The sequence below is a fragment of the Acromyrmex echinatior genome, chromosome 12 (genome assembly GCF_024713525.1).
Source record: "Acromyrmex echinatior isolate Ae372 chromosome 12, ASM2471352v2, whole genome shotgun sequence".
Classification (NCBI taxonomy): domain Eukaryota; kingdom Metazoa; phylum Arthropoda; class Insecta; order Hymenoptera; family Formicidae; genus Acromyrmex; species Acromyrmex echinatior.
In genome coordinates, this window is record NC_141863.1 from 9,882,219 (window position 1) to 9,902,265 (window position 20,047).

The 20,047-nt window shown below is 35.6% G+C and overlaps 1 protein-coding gene across 5 annotated transcripts in view; it reads right to left on the reverse strand.

Moving 5' to 3' along the window:
• BORCS6 (BLOC-1 related complex subunit 6) overlaps positions 1-20,047 on the reverse strand; it is a 142,217-nt gene that overhangs the window by 20,740 nt on the left and 101,430 nt on the right. Inside the window, exon 4 of one of the 5 annotated variants that reach the window (XM_087412106.1) lies at positions 5,087-7,605. The exons of the other annotated variants lie outside the window; for them this stretch is intronic. Within the exon in view, the coding sequence (XP_087268232.1) occupies positions 7,590-7,605 (16 nt within the window). The 3' untranslated portion in view covers positions 5,087-7,589. Of the gene's footprint in view, positions 1-5,086; positions 7,606-20,047 lie in introns of those variants that run through there. 5 annotated transcript variants of the gene reach the window in all.

A 20,047-nucleotide genomic window follows, 5' to 3' on the forward strand; every position in this document is an offset into this window, starting at 1 on the left:
CGTCTCTGATCAACGCAACATGCGGACCTAACGTTAATGTGCGCAACACGCAGTCCGCCATTGCGAGAGACAGCCGAATCCGAAACCGAAAATTGAGATGGATCTGCAGAAAGTCACGCAGGGCCATCTCTATCGGACGCAAGCGGCGGGGACAGGGGAGCAAGATGAGAGGGAGCGGACGGGATTGAAATGGACCTGAGGACGGAGAGAAGTGAATCCGGGGAGGTGTAACGGTACGAGAGCGTATTATCCCTGACGCGAAAATAAGTGATCCCTCTACGTATCACTCCTCACACCATGCGCCGCCGTCAGTCGACAAGCCTCAACAAAAGTGCTCAGATGCTGTAGCCCGTTCGTAAATAGAGATTCTCCCGACAAGCCAGGAGCCGCAAACATCAAATGCATTCAGTCTACCCCTCCGACGAGTCCTGGCAATCAATTCGTTGAGCCTCGCTATTGTCGTAAATTTAACAACTAATGGAGACGAGAATGAATTCCCGCCAGAAATCATCAAGGCCTGCGCAATCTCCGATGAAGACACCAAGACGGTAAGAGAGAATGAAACTTTTGTTATAATCTCAGTGCAGTTTTCTGAAGGGACCTTTGATAGACCGAATACTATGAGCTCATAATTCCTCTGCTCATTGATTACGCGCTTAAAACTAGCAGACAGTCTATTCGACAAGGCATGAGAATCATCGATAGGAGTCGCAGGGTCAGTACGCACCTCACCCTCCAGCCTAGTGAGGCGCTCCTCAAGGATGAGCTCCTGCCTTGCACTTACAGCAACCAAATCGGCGAATAATCCATCTGTCGCCGCCGCCAGTCGATTCGTCACACCCTCATCAACATCCCCAAGACACCGTAACACCCCATCAAGCTCCATCATCCTAGCGTTATGTCTCCAGAATGGACTCGAGACGATCTAGAAGACTAAGTCCTCAATATGAACAATTCTGTGTTCTAAACAAGAGATAAATTTAGTTAAAGTAGACAAGGAGGACTTAACTGCAGACAGAACAGATGAGATATCTGGGAAGAAAGACGCTGCACTCCGTCACTTTCATCAGGTAGAGGTGAGAAAAAAGGCGGCGAGACGCAACCAGCCAAGCAGGCACCAGCTCCAAGCAGAAGCAACGACTCACTACCAGCCGCAAGAACAGAATCGCAATCATTGGAGGGGCGCAAACCATTGTTAGCGCCACAGAAAGCGCAAGGGTGCTTACGCAAAATAAAACGTTTACATTTGATACACGTCGACTGACTCATGCTAAAGTACATAAAGTTAGACACAGTACAAGAGAATGTGTTTACGCGAAAGATCGCACAAACAAAGCAAATTAACAAAATAATTATTGATAACTGTGCCTGTCTTTCAATCAAAGGCAGAAGCGAATGACAAATAAACAATAACAATAACGAATATAACGGCTAGATTTGAACATAAAATTATGACGTGATTATAAAAATTATTACGTGACAAAATATTACAATAATGTAAAAAAAAACACACAACTAACGCAGTACAAACGCACTAATAGAGTAACGAAAACGCAGAAACGCGTCACTCACTCACAGAAATATATTCTGCTCGTCGACCAGCATTCGCGAAAACATTAAAAGTAAAAGTAAAAAAGTAAAAAAAAACTAAGATTTTGCAATAAGCACTAATGACTATAATATAAGGCACAATAATAATAAAGCAGCACTTTTCAACGCAGAAAGAATAAGAAAGCGAAATCAAAACAAAGCGGCGAGCAGAGATGTTGACAACACAAAGTATCACGAGACAAATCGTATATTTGTCTTGTAACGGCTCAATCCATTTCAATTATAAGAACACCGATTCAATTGATTTTAATTCTATTTGCTAGGAAAGACGATATTAATCCTATTGAATTCGAAGTTCTCTGATTTCGAGGATCTAAAATAAACTTGGATCTAAGGATCTTTAATACACAACTAGATAATCAAATTTGCCTCTCACCGACAAAAGTAATCAGATTTAATCAAAACTTCTCCGATTTTGTGGGCGATATTGAAATCTGTTTTAATGCAACGAACATTAATTTTTTTCGTATCCGCAGTAAAAGTATTCAACTTATACTCGTTTCCACCAAATAATATATGTTATGTTCATAATTAAATATTAAGTATTTTTATCGCGTACTTTGTAAAAAATGGAATATACAAATAATTTTGAAATCTTTAAAGTTGAAAATGATCCTTTTGCTCGAATTATTTTAAACTAATAGCGTTTTTTTGGTTATTGGAAACATAAGAATTTAATTTTTCGTATATTAATTTTAATTATTAAACTTATTTATACCTGATTGATACAACGAAACATTAATGTTTGACGATTTTGTTAAACACTAGATCTCTTTCTTAGGACTGATTGTTTTTGAAAAATGACTACCTTTACGATTTTTTTTCTCACAGACTAATCATCCAATTAATACGAATAAAAAATGAAAATATTTGATCAATCTTCAACTATAACGAGAATTTTATTTTGATCCGTACTATTTTGATCTCGTTATAGAGTTTAAGATTGGCCAAATATTTTCATTTTTTTATTCATATTAATTGGATGATTAGTCTGTCAGAAAAAAAGTCGTAAAGATAATCATTCTTCAAGTTTTGACATTTTTTTATCTCAAAAACTATTGATTTTATCAAAAAAGTCTAAGAGACCAAAAAATGTTCATTTCGATCCAATTAAGCTTAAAGAATTTTTTCGGAATTTTTATTCAAAGTTTAATATTTATAACAAAAATTATTAGGTGTTGGAATTAATTCGTAGCGTTTTTTTAATGAAAGAATGTTATTTATTTCACATGAGCATTAAAAAATACATTAATGAAAGTACTTCCCATCACTTCCCATCTCTTGTAAAACGCTACGAATTAATTCCAACACCTAATATTTATAACTTTTTAACAACCACTTAAAAAAATGAAGTATATAAATAGATGCTTTTTCGCAGAATAATATGAGGAATCGAATCCAATCATTTTCAATCGCTAGAACTTTGATCGGTCGGTAATGCATTTTCTAAGCGATTTTTCGGAGATAAACCGCTCGCCTATATTAATGTTTGAAACATTTTTTCGTATCTCTTTTATTTCTTCAAAAAATAAACTGTATTTATTTACGTTGCATTAAATCCGATTTAATTCTCAACTGTTGATTGAGAGAAATTCCGACTGAATCGGATATTTTTTGCTGATCACGACAAAATCAGATTCTCGTTACATCAAAATCGATTTCATTATCGTCCACAAAATCGAAGAAATTCCGATTAAATAGGATTACTTTTGCCGGTTGCGAGAAAATCGGATTATTGTTTCATTAAAACGTTTCATTAAAATTCCAATATTGTCTGCAAAATTGGAAAAATTCCAATTAAATCGAATTACTTTCGTTGATCGCAACAAAATGTTGCATTAAATACGATTTCGTTTTCATGGAATAGAGGAATTTATAATTGGAACAGATTCATATGATCCAATTATAATCCGTATGAAACGCATTAAATCCGATTTAATTTTCAATCATTGACTGGAAGAAATTCTGACTGAATCGGATATTTTTTGCTGATCACGGCAAAATCAGATTCTTGTTACATCAAAACCGATTTTATTGTCCGCAAAATCGGAGAAATTCCGATTAAATAAGATTACTTTTGCCGGTTGCGAGAAAATCGGATTATTGTTTCATTAAAACATTTCATTAAAATTCCAATATCGTCTGCAAAATCGGAGAAATTCCAATTGAATCGAATTACTTTTGTTGATTACAAAATGGAATTCAGGTTGCATTAAATACGACTTCGTTTTCATTCATGAAATAGGGAAATTATGATTGAAACAGATTCATATGATCCAATTATAATCCGTATGAAGCGCATTAAATCCGATTTATATATTAAATAATCGGTTTCAATATAATATAATATAATATTCTCGGTGCAAGAATCCCGATCAATACAGATTACTTTTTTAATCGGTTTTAATCGGCTCTTTTCGATAGGATATCTTCTTCGCTTCTAAATAGAGGTCATAGAAATGATGATACATTATTAGATATTTTTAATAACATCAATAACTAACAAAGGAAATTTTCGAGAAATTTTGAAGTTACGAATTCGAGCTGGGAATAAAATACTGGAAAATCATTTTAAACATGCAAGTTCTAACGCTTATACATATAATTCAAAAACGACGTAAAATTTGCTTAGAAAATGTTGCGGTGAGGAAATTATACATAATATATGTTAATATACGTTAGAGCCCCAGGAATTTTTATTTCACGGGAATTAGAAGATGCGTGGAAGGAACTTGGATTGACGTTTCAGACCAAGGTAGAAGATCAATGCCTTATCGCGTCTATCACGAACGCACTCAGGTTAAATTTCAAAACAGAACGCCTATTCGGCCGAACGCAATAACTCTGTTTTGAAATAGTGCGCCCGTTGATCCATTTTTAGAAAATTCCTTGGGATAGGATGGTGTGACCTTATAAGAAGAGGAATACAATCGAGAATTTGAATAAATTCATTCAATTATTCTTACATAACTCTAAATTTAATAAATTCTATCATAATGTATTGTAATTTAACAATAAGTTTACTTAAATATCGTCTAGTTTAGTGTAAAATGTTGTATTCCGCGAATGATTTTACATTATTTCGGAGGTGTCTGAACAGAATTTGGGAAAGTATTATAATTTTGAAATTATAATTTTGACCTATCTCCTGTTCATTGTTCACATAAGTTCTTTTAATTAAGCTGGGGAAATCCAAACATTTGTATATAAGTTGTGATATTGTATTAGATCTAAGTGTCAGAAGAGAGAGAGGCTAGTTCGAGATATAAGAAATCGATTGGGGAGAGTTCATGACTTCAGGGTCTAGGATTATAATTCATTGATTAGAGAAGTACTTAGAAAGGTAGACTCTGAATATTTGAAAAAAAATTTAAATAGTATCATATTTTTTAATTAAACAAATATTTCATTACAGAAAATATCAATGGTGTCCCATTGATACTCTCTAAACAAACTATTTATTCAAATTTCATAATTTGTTTTTCAGTATATATTCTTATAACTTTTTTACTTGAAAATATATGTACAAAGTGCAATTAATGAGATAGGAACGCACTATACTTGTTGAAAATAAAATATTATAATATTAACTCATTTTTTGTAACATCTTGAAGAAGTCAAAGTTCATTATAGAGGATCATGTATGACAAAACTTTTTATTAAAACGAAATCTACAACATATTACATTTTCAACCAATTTCATTAAAATTCAATTTCCATAAAGTAATTTATGCAGGATCCTTTGCACGCGAAATTTAAATTTCCCAAATTTTCGAATTATACCTCGTATATCTTTGCAAATAATGTATATCTTAACAATCTACTTTTTTGTTTTCAATAATCTACTTTTTGTTTTTTCTATAGAATCAGCAACATTTCTGTTCGAGATGCATCTCAAAAATCAGTTTTTATAGATTCGGTGTACGTGCGACAGACGGATTGGCTTTTAGAAAATTTTCAAAGCTTCTAGAAGCTTCCAAAAAACACAAACTTGATAATCACCTCATCAATAAGGGCAAAAAATATAATCAACTCGCATATCGTACGTACACAAATCCCAACCGCCAAAACGGCAATCGAAGTCAGATTAGTCACAGCGCACGCGCGCTCGCGTGACGCGAAACGCGTAACACACCGACACCCCAATCAGAATTCCTGATTTGGCAGGCGCGCATGGCAATAACGGCCGCTTGACCGTCGCGGCCGAGAATTGCCAATCGCGATCCGAATCATAGGAATCACTTCGAATTTTATAATGTTCTAGAATTTTATAGGCGATTAAAAAAGAAAGCCTTTATTTTATCAAAGAAATAAAAGGCCGAATCGATCTGCGATCTCTCTTCTTCGACTTTTTTCAGTCAAGTAAACGCTTCTTCGCTTTTTCTGATTAAAGTGAATACTCTGAAAAAAGTACAATCGCCTGTGAGACGCTCCGCCACCAGAAAACTGCCGCGTTCGATTCGTGATCAAGAAGTCTCGTAAGTCGAACTGTAATTCAAATGCCTTTTCGCTCAAATTTTTCTCGCCGACGTTCTCGCTTTAACTTGCTCTCGAACAATTTCTAATTTTTAAAGTTTCTGTTACAGGCCATACAAAACCAAATCTGCATACTTTAGTAAAACTCATTTTAGTTTTTTTTAGTACGTAAACAATAATTATTATGTTTATGTCACTGATGTGTGTTAACACGTCGATATATTTCAGGCAATACATTTTTTTAGCATTTTGCAAGTAACATATTTCAAAATAAATAATGCAATATCTTCGTTAGAAGATGTATCAATAATTGGAGCGTCCTTTATCCAAATTAACAAATAAAAATGTTGCATACCTGTACCTTAATATTCATGCCAAAAATAATGAGTTTCTTTTCCAATCATCAAGTGATCATCAGGTGATCAAATAAAATCAAGTATAACTCTAAATTTATTATCTATACATCTCGAAGTTGATACAGGATCAAGTGCAATAAGTTCATTTGCAGATTTTTTACCGGCAAAGGATTTATTACGCCCAAACTCCGAATATATGAGTGGATTGGTTTAGAAAAAGAGGGAATGAGAAGGATGGAGTATAGAAGAACGTTAGAGCTTTGTCTCCCATGCATCCACGTGGAAGGAGATAGAGTGAGGAGATGATCGAACGCACTTAGGTGACTCCGAAATATAGATCGTCTCGTGAGACGTTAAGATTCAGCTTTCGAGAGTTAAATGCTCGTGGGTCTTATTTTAGGTCAAGGAATTGAATCCTTTTCACTCGGGACAGGATCATGTGCGAATCTATGTTAATAAGATAGAAATACGAGGAAATAAAAGAAATTACAAGAAAAAAAGTTTTAATTAAACATGGATATATAGGTATTTATTAATCAAACGTTCAACTGAGATAGAGAATAACAATTTAAATATTTTTCGACTCATGTTAATATACTAAATTCTAGATTTACATTAGCGTCTTATGTTTTTAAATTAAAAGATTATTTATTGACATTTACTATTGAAATTAAGCCTTAATGGATTCAACATTTACTTAATAAATTTTATTTAATAAATAACGGAGTGAGTAATGTGAACATTGGAGTGTGTGTGTGTATGAGAGTGAGTGTGTGTGTTCGCGAACATTAATGCGGAACCTAAATTTTAAATACAAAGAAAAGTGTCGAAAAATTAGATGAGTGAGAGTGTAGTGTATATTCAACGGAAGGAAAGTATAGAACGAACGAAAATTTGAACTAAGATATCTATTGAATTTCATTAAGGAAGTAACACTATCGCTCTGAAATTTAAAGCTTTTTCAGGAATTTTTTTTTAAGAAATGTGAAGTGTTTATAAAAATCCATTTACACTAATTTATTATACATATATTAAAGTAGAAATTGTATTTTTTGTTTTAGTTGATATATTAAAAAATGACGGCTCTTGACAGCTGAAGGGCGGGAGCGCTTCGAAAAAAGAAAGTCAAGCGGTGGGCACGATAGCTCATCGTAGACTTGATCTAGAACAATGAAATAAAAAAAATTAATTTTTTTAATCCAAAAGCTAGTGAAAGCTAGGATTTTTCTAAAATATTAAAATCTCGCTTTTCTGTGTAACTTTAAGTAACAAAATTTTTGGTTGAAAATTTACATTTTACTTTGAATCGATGCCATATTATTAAAAACGCATATTTTTTAAAACGGCTATATATTTCATTAGTTTTTGGACTAAAAAACTAATTTTTTTTGTTTCATTATTCTAGGTTTATTCAAGTTTACGATGAACTATCGTGATCATCGCTTGAACCTCTTTTTTCGAAGAGCTTTCGTCCATCAGCTGTTAAGCCGCCATTTTATAATATATTAATCCGAAAAAGAATACAATTTCTACTTTAATATATGTATAATAAATTAGTATAAATGGATTTTTATAAACACTTCGCATTTCTCAAAAAAAATTCCCGAAAAAGCCTTAAATTTTAGGGCATTGAAGTAGTGTTACTCTTTAATGGTACAGGAAAAGGGAAGAAGAAATTTAAAAAGAAAGCCATTGGGACTAAGAAAAAATGGGGGGAGTGGGAAAGGAAAACAGGGATAAGGGTTTCTGGAGGTTGTCCGGTTATGGCGTTTCGGATTTTGTCGGAATCTGCATTTTCGAAATTTATAATAAAAATGTCTGGGGGGAAGAGGATCGATAGAAAACTTGGAACTAGGAAAAAAGAGAATTTAGGGATATTCGTAATAATAATGGTAACGAGGACGACGAGGGGGAATTTCTGTTACGAACTCCACACTTGAGGTTGAGTCGGCGGGAGAAGAAGGATGAGAAAGGGGGATGTAAAGAGGCTCACTTTATTTGCGAATATCTTTATTTATATCATTTAGATATAAGTAAGTAACGAGAGTACGTTGTATCGTGTTGTCTGTTATTGATGATGGTGTGTTTTAGTATAGGCAACCTTATGCTAATAAAAACACTTTATTGTGGCAACTTATGAATGCACATGGTAAGTCAGGATTGCCATCCATCAGAGGGAAATGTCGAGAAAAATTCGTTGAATTAAAAGAGATGAGATGGATTCCGCGTCAAGGGAAGGAGAACGGGGAAGAGGCGAAGACGGGAGTGCCACCACTGGGAAAGGAAACAGGTTGAGGGGAAGAAACTAGGAATGAACAAGAGTGGTGATTTGGAAAGGGTGGAACGCTGGAGGAAGAAGGGCCTGTGACTGGATTATTATTAATATTATTAATATTGTTATTATTATATAATATATTGTTGGTAGCTAAATTATTAGGGCTATTATTGTCATTACTAATGTTGTTATTATTATTTAAATTACTTATTTGGACTAGCTAAGAATTCTTGATAGTCTTCACATTTATAAAAGGATTTGTAATGATGTGATGGGATGTGTTGCCACAGATGATCAGGTAAAGAGTTAATAAGAGTCCAAGTAATCGAGACTAATCCCTTTTGCAAAAAGCTAATTGTTTTGTAGAGATCAGAAATTTCAATATTAAGTAGTTTTTTTTTTTAAATGAAAAGTGATCTTTTATATTTAATATTTATTCTATAATGATTTAAACTAATGAATTTCTAAACATATGATTTAAATGAACTGGAATGACTTTAATAACTTTTAATAATTTTTGAAACTTCATGGCGTCTCACTTTTTAAATTAACAGGACATATAGTTAATCACAACCTTTTTGCATACAAAATGAATTCAAAATTTACATATGTAGAAAGGCACATTTCACACGACACATTTCACACGCAGCTTAATCAACTATTTTATTGCAACAATGCGATTTTGAATCGCGGATGTTGCAAAATTTAGCTATAGATCATCTGATGATTTCTTTGCCTATCATTTTGTGAAAGGACCTGATTACATGGCTCTTTTGAAAAGTAATTCATATAATAAAATGTGTAACAACCGAAGTAAAATTAGCTCGAAGAGCTGACGATATTACGAACAATGGTATTACGAGGAAATGACACATATTTCTTAACTCCGCAAATGTATATATTATTATGTCAAGGGACTCAAATCATCTGTAATTCTTTTGCATTCACTACCTGTACCTTTTAGATTCTTAGTATAAATTTATACCTAAACCGATAGAAATATTAGAAATATATGTCACTTACCATCATGAAGCCTTCGACAAAACCATTCTAGAAATATATTAGACCTGGGACAGTAACTACTGGTGGAATATATTCACAAAATAACTTAGACGAATTCAAGAATCATACAACATTCCCCGCAGAGCGGTCTTTAACTCTGCGGTCTTTAACTCTGTGGCAAGGGACATAATGGGATATTCAACTGTATTACATGGAGGATTACTCGCTTAATTAAATGAAACATCAATCGAACAAATTGCTATTTCTACTTGGTAAAAATTTTGGAATATTTCTAATTTTTGGTAACGTAAGCGCTGGATTTTTAGGAATATACTTATTAGTACGAAGTATTAAGCTTATATTAGACACACTGGTACACGAATATGCTTTGCACACAGTGTATAGATGGTCAATGTACCTACTAAAGGTCATATGGGACTCACGCAGCTCCTATTACACTTAAGAAAAGAAAAACTTAAAACCGTAGACACCGATATTTCGGATTCCAATAACAAGAATTTGACGGAACCGAAGACATTCAAACTCAAGCCCTCCTAAAAAGTAGCGCGCCAGGGCCTGTTTATCCCATTCTCCCAAACGAGATTCAACGTACACTTTTGAACTAAAAGATTAAGAAGAAAAAATGAAAATACCACAAAAATTAGAATTGACATTTCTTTCTATCAAACAACTTTATTCCGAGTCTTTGTATTTTCTCTCCTTAAATAACGCATCGTGCAGAAATAAAATACAGTAACAATTTCCTTATAGACGACATGGAAATACAATGCATAAATACAAGAGAATTGACGCGCAGCCCGCTGATGGTAAAAATCGTGAAGGTGAACTCACCTGCCATGTTCTGGGTTCACCTGAAACATAATTAGGAGGACTTCTAAGAGAAGTCCTTGAAGAGCTGACCCAGAGGGTGACGCGGATAGGACGGATACTGTGCCATCGTCCCGATCACGTCGTCGAAGGAGAAATCGTAGCCATCAGGGAACATTGGGCATGGCAGCGAGGTATCGTGACAGTCGTTCACGAAGACGAAACAACTACTGTCTCCTTGAGAGACTGAAACCGTAGCGTGGAATGTCCTTAGTTCGAGATATACATGTTAAAAGATAGATTCCGAGAGATGAAGTGGCAGGGGATGCCTTGCGAGTTAGCTTACACCGATCCCTTCTTGGGATCATCTTAGTTGAGGAAGGTGAGAGACTTAATCAAATTCCTCATCAACCAATAGGAAGAAGCAATATCTATTCTAGAAAGTATAAAGGACGAGGCGGCCCTTGTCAAGTTGAAGGTCCGAAGTAGATGGAACACCCGACACGAAATGAATTTAAAAGAGACTTTGATATCGTTAGGATACGCTCAACACGCCGACTAGAAAAGGACGGGAATGTACCCGTCCATATAATAATGCTAGGATAAACAAGAACAAAAATTATATATAAAGATTATGCGTTCCGCGGGTTTCTTTCGTGTTCAGATTCTTGGAATGCCAACGTTTCGTGAACCTTGCAGTCCACTTCATCAGGGCGAGGAGTAGCCGGGGGTCGCGAGGGACCACACGGGCACCGGCCACAGCCGGGTCGCTCGTGCTCCGGGCCCCCTCCCACGCGCTCGCGCCGCCGGGTTCGCTCCACAGGGTGTAAACGGCGGCGAGCTCCCTCCCCGATATCGGAGGCAACAGACGAAGACGACGAGGATGCGCACGGGGGGAGGGGGCCTCCTCCCCCACCATTGTCGACGGCCCCGCGTCTCGGACGCGGGGAGCCGTGAAGCGGCGGCGAGCGAACTCTGAGGACGCATCGCCGCCGAAGATGGCATAATCCTCCGCGCGCGGGGCTGGCGTTCGTCCCTGTCGACCCGTCGATCACATGACTGTGGTGCCGGGGCGGGGCCTCCGAAAACGTATTTCGCGGCGCGGCGGACCAGCATGAAGGCGCGAAAACTTTCGTTTGGCGCTCCTTGGGGGGCTGGGGGTTTTGGCGGGATCCCCAACCCCCGTTCCCTAACAACAACCGGGGAGGCGGGCGCGGGGGTGGTGTCCCCCCCCAGCGCCCGATTCGGGCAGTCAATACCACGCGCTGCCCGGGGATCGTCTCTCCGACGACCCCCGGGCGGGATAAGTTTCGGCTACAGCCAACCGGCCAGAGGGGTTCCCAGAAGTATGCTACACGCGTTTTTGGGAGCCCCTCAGCTATGGCCTGTTTAAGACACCCGGAGGGGTTTTAGTGGGTGCAAGCCCCACATAACCCCGGGTTCTCCCTCGAGGCTCGGGGTATGCGTTAGGCATTTCCTCTCCGTCATCAAAAAAAAAAAAAAAGAAAAGGGGCGAGGAGTAGCCTGATACTGGACTGTTCCTCCGGGCTGTTCCTTTTATATTACTACTTGTAATATTTGTTATATTGCTACTTGTTGGAGTGATGGGGAGAAGAAGAGAATTGTGGGCGGGGAAGGGAGAGGTGGGGGAAATTGGTCAGTCTTGAGTAACCTTTGAGGGAGAGTGATTTTCCATATTTCATTTATGTTGTAGCCATTATCTCTATTTAGATTGTTAGGGTGTTTCTGTATCTCTATACTTTCTTGGAAAGTATGATGTAATATTGGCTATTATGATCGTTTTGTCAAACAGTATTTGATGTCCTGTTTCGATGTCCTGTTGTGTTCTAATGTAATGCTGATTGCGTGACGTATTTTAGCCTGACATCACGTTAGTGTTCTTTTATTCGTAGGTTGATCATTCTCCCAGTTTTTTCAATGTATACTTGCCCGCAGGAACAAGGTATTTTGTATGCTTCTACGGAGCTGAGTAGAAGTCTATGATCTTTAGGATTTCTTAGGATTTGTCCTATATTTTTGGATGGTTTGAAGATAGTTTGGATATTGTATTTGTTTAATATTCTGTCAATCCAATCTGTTGTTCTTTTGACATGTGGGAGAATAGGATTCTTTTTGGTTGTTTGTCAGAGACCGTTGTGTTGTTTGCATATTTACTGATTGTTTTGATTATGTCTTTTTCGTCGTGTCCGTTTTTCTGTAAGACTAGTTTTTAAGTGATTGAGTTCTGTCTGTAGATGATGATTTCTTTGTCAGAGATGATGAAAATTCTATGTACAAATGAATTGATTGCAGACTGTTTTTGTGCTGAGTAGTAGTGCGACTCGGCATGTAGATATCTATCTGTGTGTATTGGTTTTCTGTATACTTGATGTACTGTCCTGTTGATGTATCTAAGGTACTGTCAGCTTTCTTAGAGACAAGAACATCTAGGATAGAAAGTTTTCTGTTTTCCTCTAGTGAAGTGGATATTTGGATGTTGATTGTTGAGGAAAATAAGGACTTTACGGAGTTTGGCTCTACCGTGTCTCCATATCACGAATGTATCGTCTACATAACGGAATCAAACTTCTGGTTTTTTTGAATGTTTTTCTAAGAGCCTGTTTCTCAAAATGCTCCATGAATTTGTTGGCGATTACAGGAGAAATAGGAGGACTGCACCTGAAGTTTGTTCATAAAATTGGTTATAGAAGAACTAAGTGATTGTTAAACAGTGCTCTATTAGCGGGATGAGATCGGAGGGGACTTCATGTGAGACTTTTATTGTTTAATGTGTCTTTTATTGGGACTTGTATGAAAAAGGATTCTACGTCAAAACTTACAAGCAGGTCTGTGGGGCGTAGTCGGATTTTTTTGATCTTTTGTATGAAGTGTGATTCGGATTTTCCAGTGAGAGATTGTAATGTTTGCGCTAGGAAGCGGGAAGTTGTATGTCAGAAATTTATGGCGCTGACAATTGGTCTGAGGGGAGATGTCAGGCTAAAATACGTCACGCAATCAGAACACAATATCCAAACAAGACATCAAATACTGTTTGACAAATCGACCACAATAGCCAACATTACATCTTTCCAAGAAAGTATAGAGAAGCCATAGAGATATAAAAACACTCTAACAATAGATAGAGATAATGGCTACAACATAAATAAAATATGGAAAATTCTTCCGGTTATTGAAGACTGACCAATTTCCCTCACCTCCTCTTCACCCACAAGTCTCTTCTTTTCCCCCACAGCAGGAGGATCAGCTCAGTATCAGGCTGCTCCTCGCCCTGATGAAGTGGACTGCAAGGTTCACGAAACGTTGGTATTCCAAGAAGATCTGGACACGGAGAAAACCCGCGAAATGCATAATCTTGATATAGAAAACGTGGAAGCCTCAAGAAGAAAATTATATATATTCCATTAGGTCAAACAAAAATTTATATAATAAAAAAAATTAAAAGATAATAATAATAAAAATATACATAATCATAACATTATATATGAAAATTATTTAGATTATCTTATTTTTATTCTTCTTTTTACTCTTACTTGTCAATATTTATGATAACATGAATATAGATAAAATAATAAATGATCAAACAATAAATTAATATCTTTGTAAGTCATGCATTGGATCTCGGTGTGAAGTATTTCTTTTATTTAATCTCTCATACAAACTCCAAATGTTTCGATCCTAGTTCGGATCCTTTTTAATATCAGAAATTTATATTCGCGAAGTCATTATGTTTTCTGATATACTATACAATAATAAATGAAAGCATTACAATATATTACTAATAAACGCAGAACATTGCTTAATATTTAAACTAATATATGTTCATAAAATTTAATTTAATTTACATGAGTTTCGTCAAAAGTATAATAATGAGAATGACATGTTAACAAAATGACATTATAATTTTTGTTTATTGGTATGTAATGTTCAGTCTGCTGCCATAGATTTCATTAAAAACATAGAACATAATATAAGAAAAATGCAAATGAAAATTCCTAACATGATAGATTTAAGAAACAAAATTCTTCCATTAATCAATAATATAAAACAAAGTAGAACTTTCGTAGAGAAACAGATTAAGTTTCTTTTTCGTGAAACTAAAAAGTTTGTTAAAAATAATCAAGACATACTATTTATTCACAAAGACAACGTAGCTTTGATTTGAATAAGTTTGATTGTACATTAACAAAAAAATGGAAGAAATGCTTCGTGATTACAATACTTATATACAAATTGCACGTAATCCGGTGAAGATAATCACTAATCTGAAGAATATTGAAGATTGTTGAAGAGATAGAGAAGTTCAGAAATGATAAGTGAGTCTAATTATAAATATTTAAATTCATCCAACTCAATTCTACCACGAGTATACGGTGTTTATAAGCCTGATTGCTCATTGCACATTATAGTTTTCTCCATTGGAAGTTCTTTGCACAATTTAGCGACGTTTCTACACAATATTCTAAAAAATAGTTTGCCTCCGGTCAATATAGGTAATAGTTTTCAACTCATTAAAAACATGAAAAATCTTAAAATTAACAATAATGACACATTTTTCTTTGGATGTAATATCTCTTTTTAACCAACGTTCTAACAAATTTGGTGATGGAGGAAATTAATAAGAGATGGCATCTCATACAATCGAACACGTGTTTGACTAAGACAATTTTTAAATGGGCTAAATTTAGTTTTTGATTCTACTTATTTTAACTTCAATGACAAAACTTATAGACAGACATTTGATGTGCCTATGGATTCATCATAATCGCCAATAATATCGGATATAAGATTTAGAATCTAACATTTTAAATAAATTTACAAAAAAAAAACTTTCGTTTTATGTACGCTATGTGGATATTGCTCTTGCAATTGACAACACACATTGACGATTTTTACAATATGTTCAACAATTACCATTCGAAACTTAGTTTCACATTGGAGGAGGGGGGGATGATTATTTTATATATATATATATATATATATATATATATATAAATATATAATACCAGTATTAGAATTACCGTGCTAGACCATGTTACGTCCGATGGACTCCACGGTGGATTCTTTTCTTTCGTGGAAGATTGGTTGTCACGTGTATATCGATTACGAAATATATAACTAGTAGTTATCAACAATCGCTAGACTATTTATGAAGAAAGTCAAAGGAAAATCTAACCTTTTTCACCACCTATCAAAATATCAACCACGGAGAGTTGGCAACGATAAAATTTCAGACTTAGAGGTCACGGTCCGTTCAAGACAAAAGGAGTGTAGTAGAGTCTCCTTTAATAAACGAATAAATAAATGAATCCTGATAGTAATTCTATACCCTTAGAATTAAAAACGCAATACTAATACCAACTGAACAAAGATTAGATATCAAGTTGTTGTGAAAGTTTAAAAATCATAAATTAAATTTTTGAGATTCGAAAAGGAATTTGTTGATCATTATCCAACATCGTGAGATAACTGACGACGATTTTTCTAGATATAGTTTTAAGAAGAGACGCGATCTAGCGATAATTTTGCACACGAGATGACCAAAGCCAGATGGCCACCCATTCCTATCCTTAGTGATAGTCTTATATAAATCATGATCTCGCGAGCAAAGCGCAGTTAATTTTTAATAGTGGCATTGATAGAATCGGTAGCAGTTAATTTTTGGTAGTGGTATTGATAGAATTAGTAGCAGTTAGTTTTTGATAGCACCATAGTTAGAATCGATAGTATCATTAGCAGTCTAAATGATCGTGCAACGATTCCTTGTGTCCAATCCCAGTTATTTGTGAGCCAACCTTCTGAATCAGAGCAAGACACGACACAACATTTATTCCGAGCAAGACACTATCGGAAAAAATGAATTACTCATTTCTGTTTTTTTGTTTCTTCTGTCTCTTTGTTTTTTTTTTCTCTTTTATTAGGTGTACAAAAAAGTTCTGAGCTTTAGATTTGATACAACCGAAATAACAATTTAAATTTTATATATCTTTCCGCCCTTTTGCGGTTTTAAAGCGTTAACATTTGGCCTTCTAAAATGCCATACGGTTTGGCGTTTGATGCACATAACCTCAAAAATCAGTAGTGTTCACGATGGCAATAACAAAAGAGCATATTCGATTTTCCATCCACTTCGCGTTTCATCTGAAGAAAAATGCTGCTGAAGCCACTGCAATGATTTGTGCTGCATATGGAGAGAATGCTGTAAGTCATGCTACATGTAAAAGACGGTATCAAAAGTTTCGCCAAGGAGATTTCAGTCTTAAAGATGAATCGCGTGCTGGACGCCCTGAAAAGATTGAAACGGACGAATTGCAAGCACTGCTGGATATAAACTCTGCGCAAACTGAAAAGGAGCTTGCAGAACAGTTTGGCGTTACGCAGCAAGCCATTTCCGTACGATTACATACGATGGGAAAGGTTCAGAAGGAAGGCAGATGGGTTCCGCATGAATTGTCCGAAGACAACAAAAATCGACGGCGTGACACTGCACTTACTTTATTTTCAAAGTTCCGGAAAAAAGATTTTCTGCACAAAATCATTACAGGCGATGAAAAGTGGATTCTTTATGATAACCTTAAACGTAGAAAATCATGGGTTGATCCTGGGTCAACCTTCGACATCGACGCCAAAGCCCAATATCCACGCCAAGAAGGTTTTGCTCTGTATCTGGTGGGATTGGAAGGGTGTGTTGTACTACGAGTTGTTACAACCGGGTGAAACAGTCACGGCAGACCGCTCCCAACAACAATTGACCAATTTGAGCGATTAGAAGAAAAGAGGCCATTTACTGGCCAAGGACGTCGTAAAGTGATCTTGCTTCATGACAATGCTCGACCTCATGTTGCGAAAGCGACTCAGGACCATATCTTTGCGTTAGGCTGGGAACTTCTTCCGCACGCGGCGTATAGCCCAGACATGGCGCCTTCCGATTACTACCTATTCCGGTCGCTGCAGCATCATTTGGCTGATACACATTTCGTGAGATTAGAAGAGATACGAAAATGCATTGATGACTTTATCGCTTCGAAGCCGGTGAGTTTCTATCGTCAAGGAATTCGCAAGCTCCCCGAAATATGGCAAAAGGTCGTTGATGCAAACGGAGAATATTTCGCTGATTAATATTTTTTCGTTTGTTTTTGAATAAAGATTGAATTTTACAAAAAAAAGCTCAGAACTTTTTTGTACACCTAATACTTTTACGCTTCATCCATCGAACATTATTATTATATTAGGTGTACAAAAGTTTCCGCCGTTTGACAAAAGACGGCGCCACAAGCAAGCTATAGTTAAAATTGTCTGATATAAAACATTATATCGTAAGGTTGGATTTGTCTGTCAACAACATAACCTTGAAATACTAGCGATTTTGTATCAGCATCATATATTTTTTTTTTGTGCGAAAATGCCAAGTTTTGAGCCGAATAAGCGTCATTTGCGGGAACTTTTAATTTACTTCTTTAATTTGAAGAAATCTGCAGCTGAGGCTCATCGATTGCTTGTAGAAGCATATGGTGAGGCTGCCTTAAGTGAGAGAAGTTGTCGTGAATGGTTTCAAAAATTTAAGAACGGTGAATTTGACGTCGAAGAACGTAGCGGAAGGCCGAAAGTGTACGAAGATGCGGAATTGGAAGTATTATTGAATGAAGATTCGTGCCAAACGCAAAAAGAACTTGCACTTACATTTTGATTTACATCAATAAAACATTATATTAGGTGTTGGAATTAATTCGTAGCGTTTTTTAATGAAAGAATGTTATTTATTTCACATGAGCATTAAAAAATACATTAATGAAAGTACTTCCCATCACTTGTAAAACGCTACGAATTAATTCCAACACCTAATATATATTATGGTTCTTTCACAATAAATGCTTAATTTTTGATAAAAAACGGCGGATTATTTGTACACCTAATGTTTAATCAATTCCCATTGTAGCCTCTGCATTATTCCCTTTAACCCCTTTCCTCCTTCTATCAAATTCGATAGCTTACATCCTTATTCTCCAATATTCATCGAACTATTCGATAAATTCTATATCCACTATTTGGAAACTCGCTTAATCTGCGAACCTCATTCTCCCTCTCTTCCATTACCTGCTGAATTTCCTGTTTAATACAGAACCTGGCATAAAACAATTTCTTTTTTATTTATTTTATTAAAATCTTGTAGTGAGGGACTTCACATATTTCCCGCGCGATAAAGGTCTATGGCTCAGGAAAGCCTATCGGTTCCTCGATATGAAGATTTAAAACATAAAAAGAAATTTTGTTGGTTAATGGCGAAAAAAGAATTTGATAATTCCAAAGATATCCAAACAATATGTTTTTTCTGTATTAGGAACAACAAAGAAGAAACTAAAATGTTTAAATTTCGCTAAAATATTCCTTTGATTGATTCTAATGAATCTTTAGTCACCATCAATATCGAACTTGATACATTTAGACGTATTTCTTTTAATCCATTAGAACAAACTAACAAAAAATGGTTCGACAATTTAAGTGAGAACATTTATGCAAGAACAAGCATATGTAACAAATTTGTTACAACTGGATAGCAATTTTAATCTCTCAGATTCCAATAAAGAGAAATCAATCAGGGAATTCATCAAGGATATTGAAAGCTGCTCCAATCGCAATAAACTTAGGATTGATATCGAAAATTAGAAACATCGCCATTCCGGAATTCCATCAGTTTCTCCATAACAATCCACACTTGAATATTCATGATAAAAAATAATAAGAAAAATTAATAAGATGGTGAAGTTAACGACACAAAAAAAAATGTAATAATAAAAAAGACGTACTTTTCATACGAGTAGACAAGGGCAATGTAACCGCAGCCATGGATATGACCTTTTATAACAAGGTTATTAAACTACTTAAGGGGATGCTGGAGTGTCCTGTTTTATCATTAAATTTTAAAAGCACCTTTCTCATAACTGTGTTTATGAACTGAAAAATCCTTCTCCACAATTAAAGTATCGACAACAACGCAAATCGCCAGCTACATTTGAATACGAAAAACGAAAAAAAATTAAAGACTTACAGTTTTGTTATCGGCTTCTGTAGTCAACACATCACAATATGTGTTGCATATAAGAGTTTCAGATCTTACACGTTCATGAAAAGTAGCTGGCGTATTGCGGAAAACCTAAACGGACAATCCCATGCTTTTAGAAACGCGGTAGGAGTTTTAGTTTAAGAGAAAGGTGCATCCGAAAATTTCGTTTGTATATTACGAATGAAATTGACGTGAAGCCATGAAACTGAGCAGTATTTTAGTTCCACGATATTCCGACAGCGGCACTGTCATGAAAAGTGCGTCGCTGAACCATAGAAATGATCTGAATTATCGACCTACTCAGGCCCATATCAATCAAAACATGCCCTGGTCAAAGTTTTTTCTTTTGAGAGGAAAAATAATAAAATAAATATGATATTAGTTATTTCAATTTTGTTGAAATAATTTCTTCCTAAACAA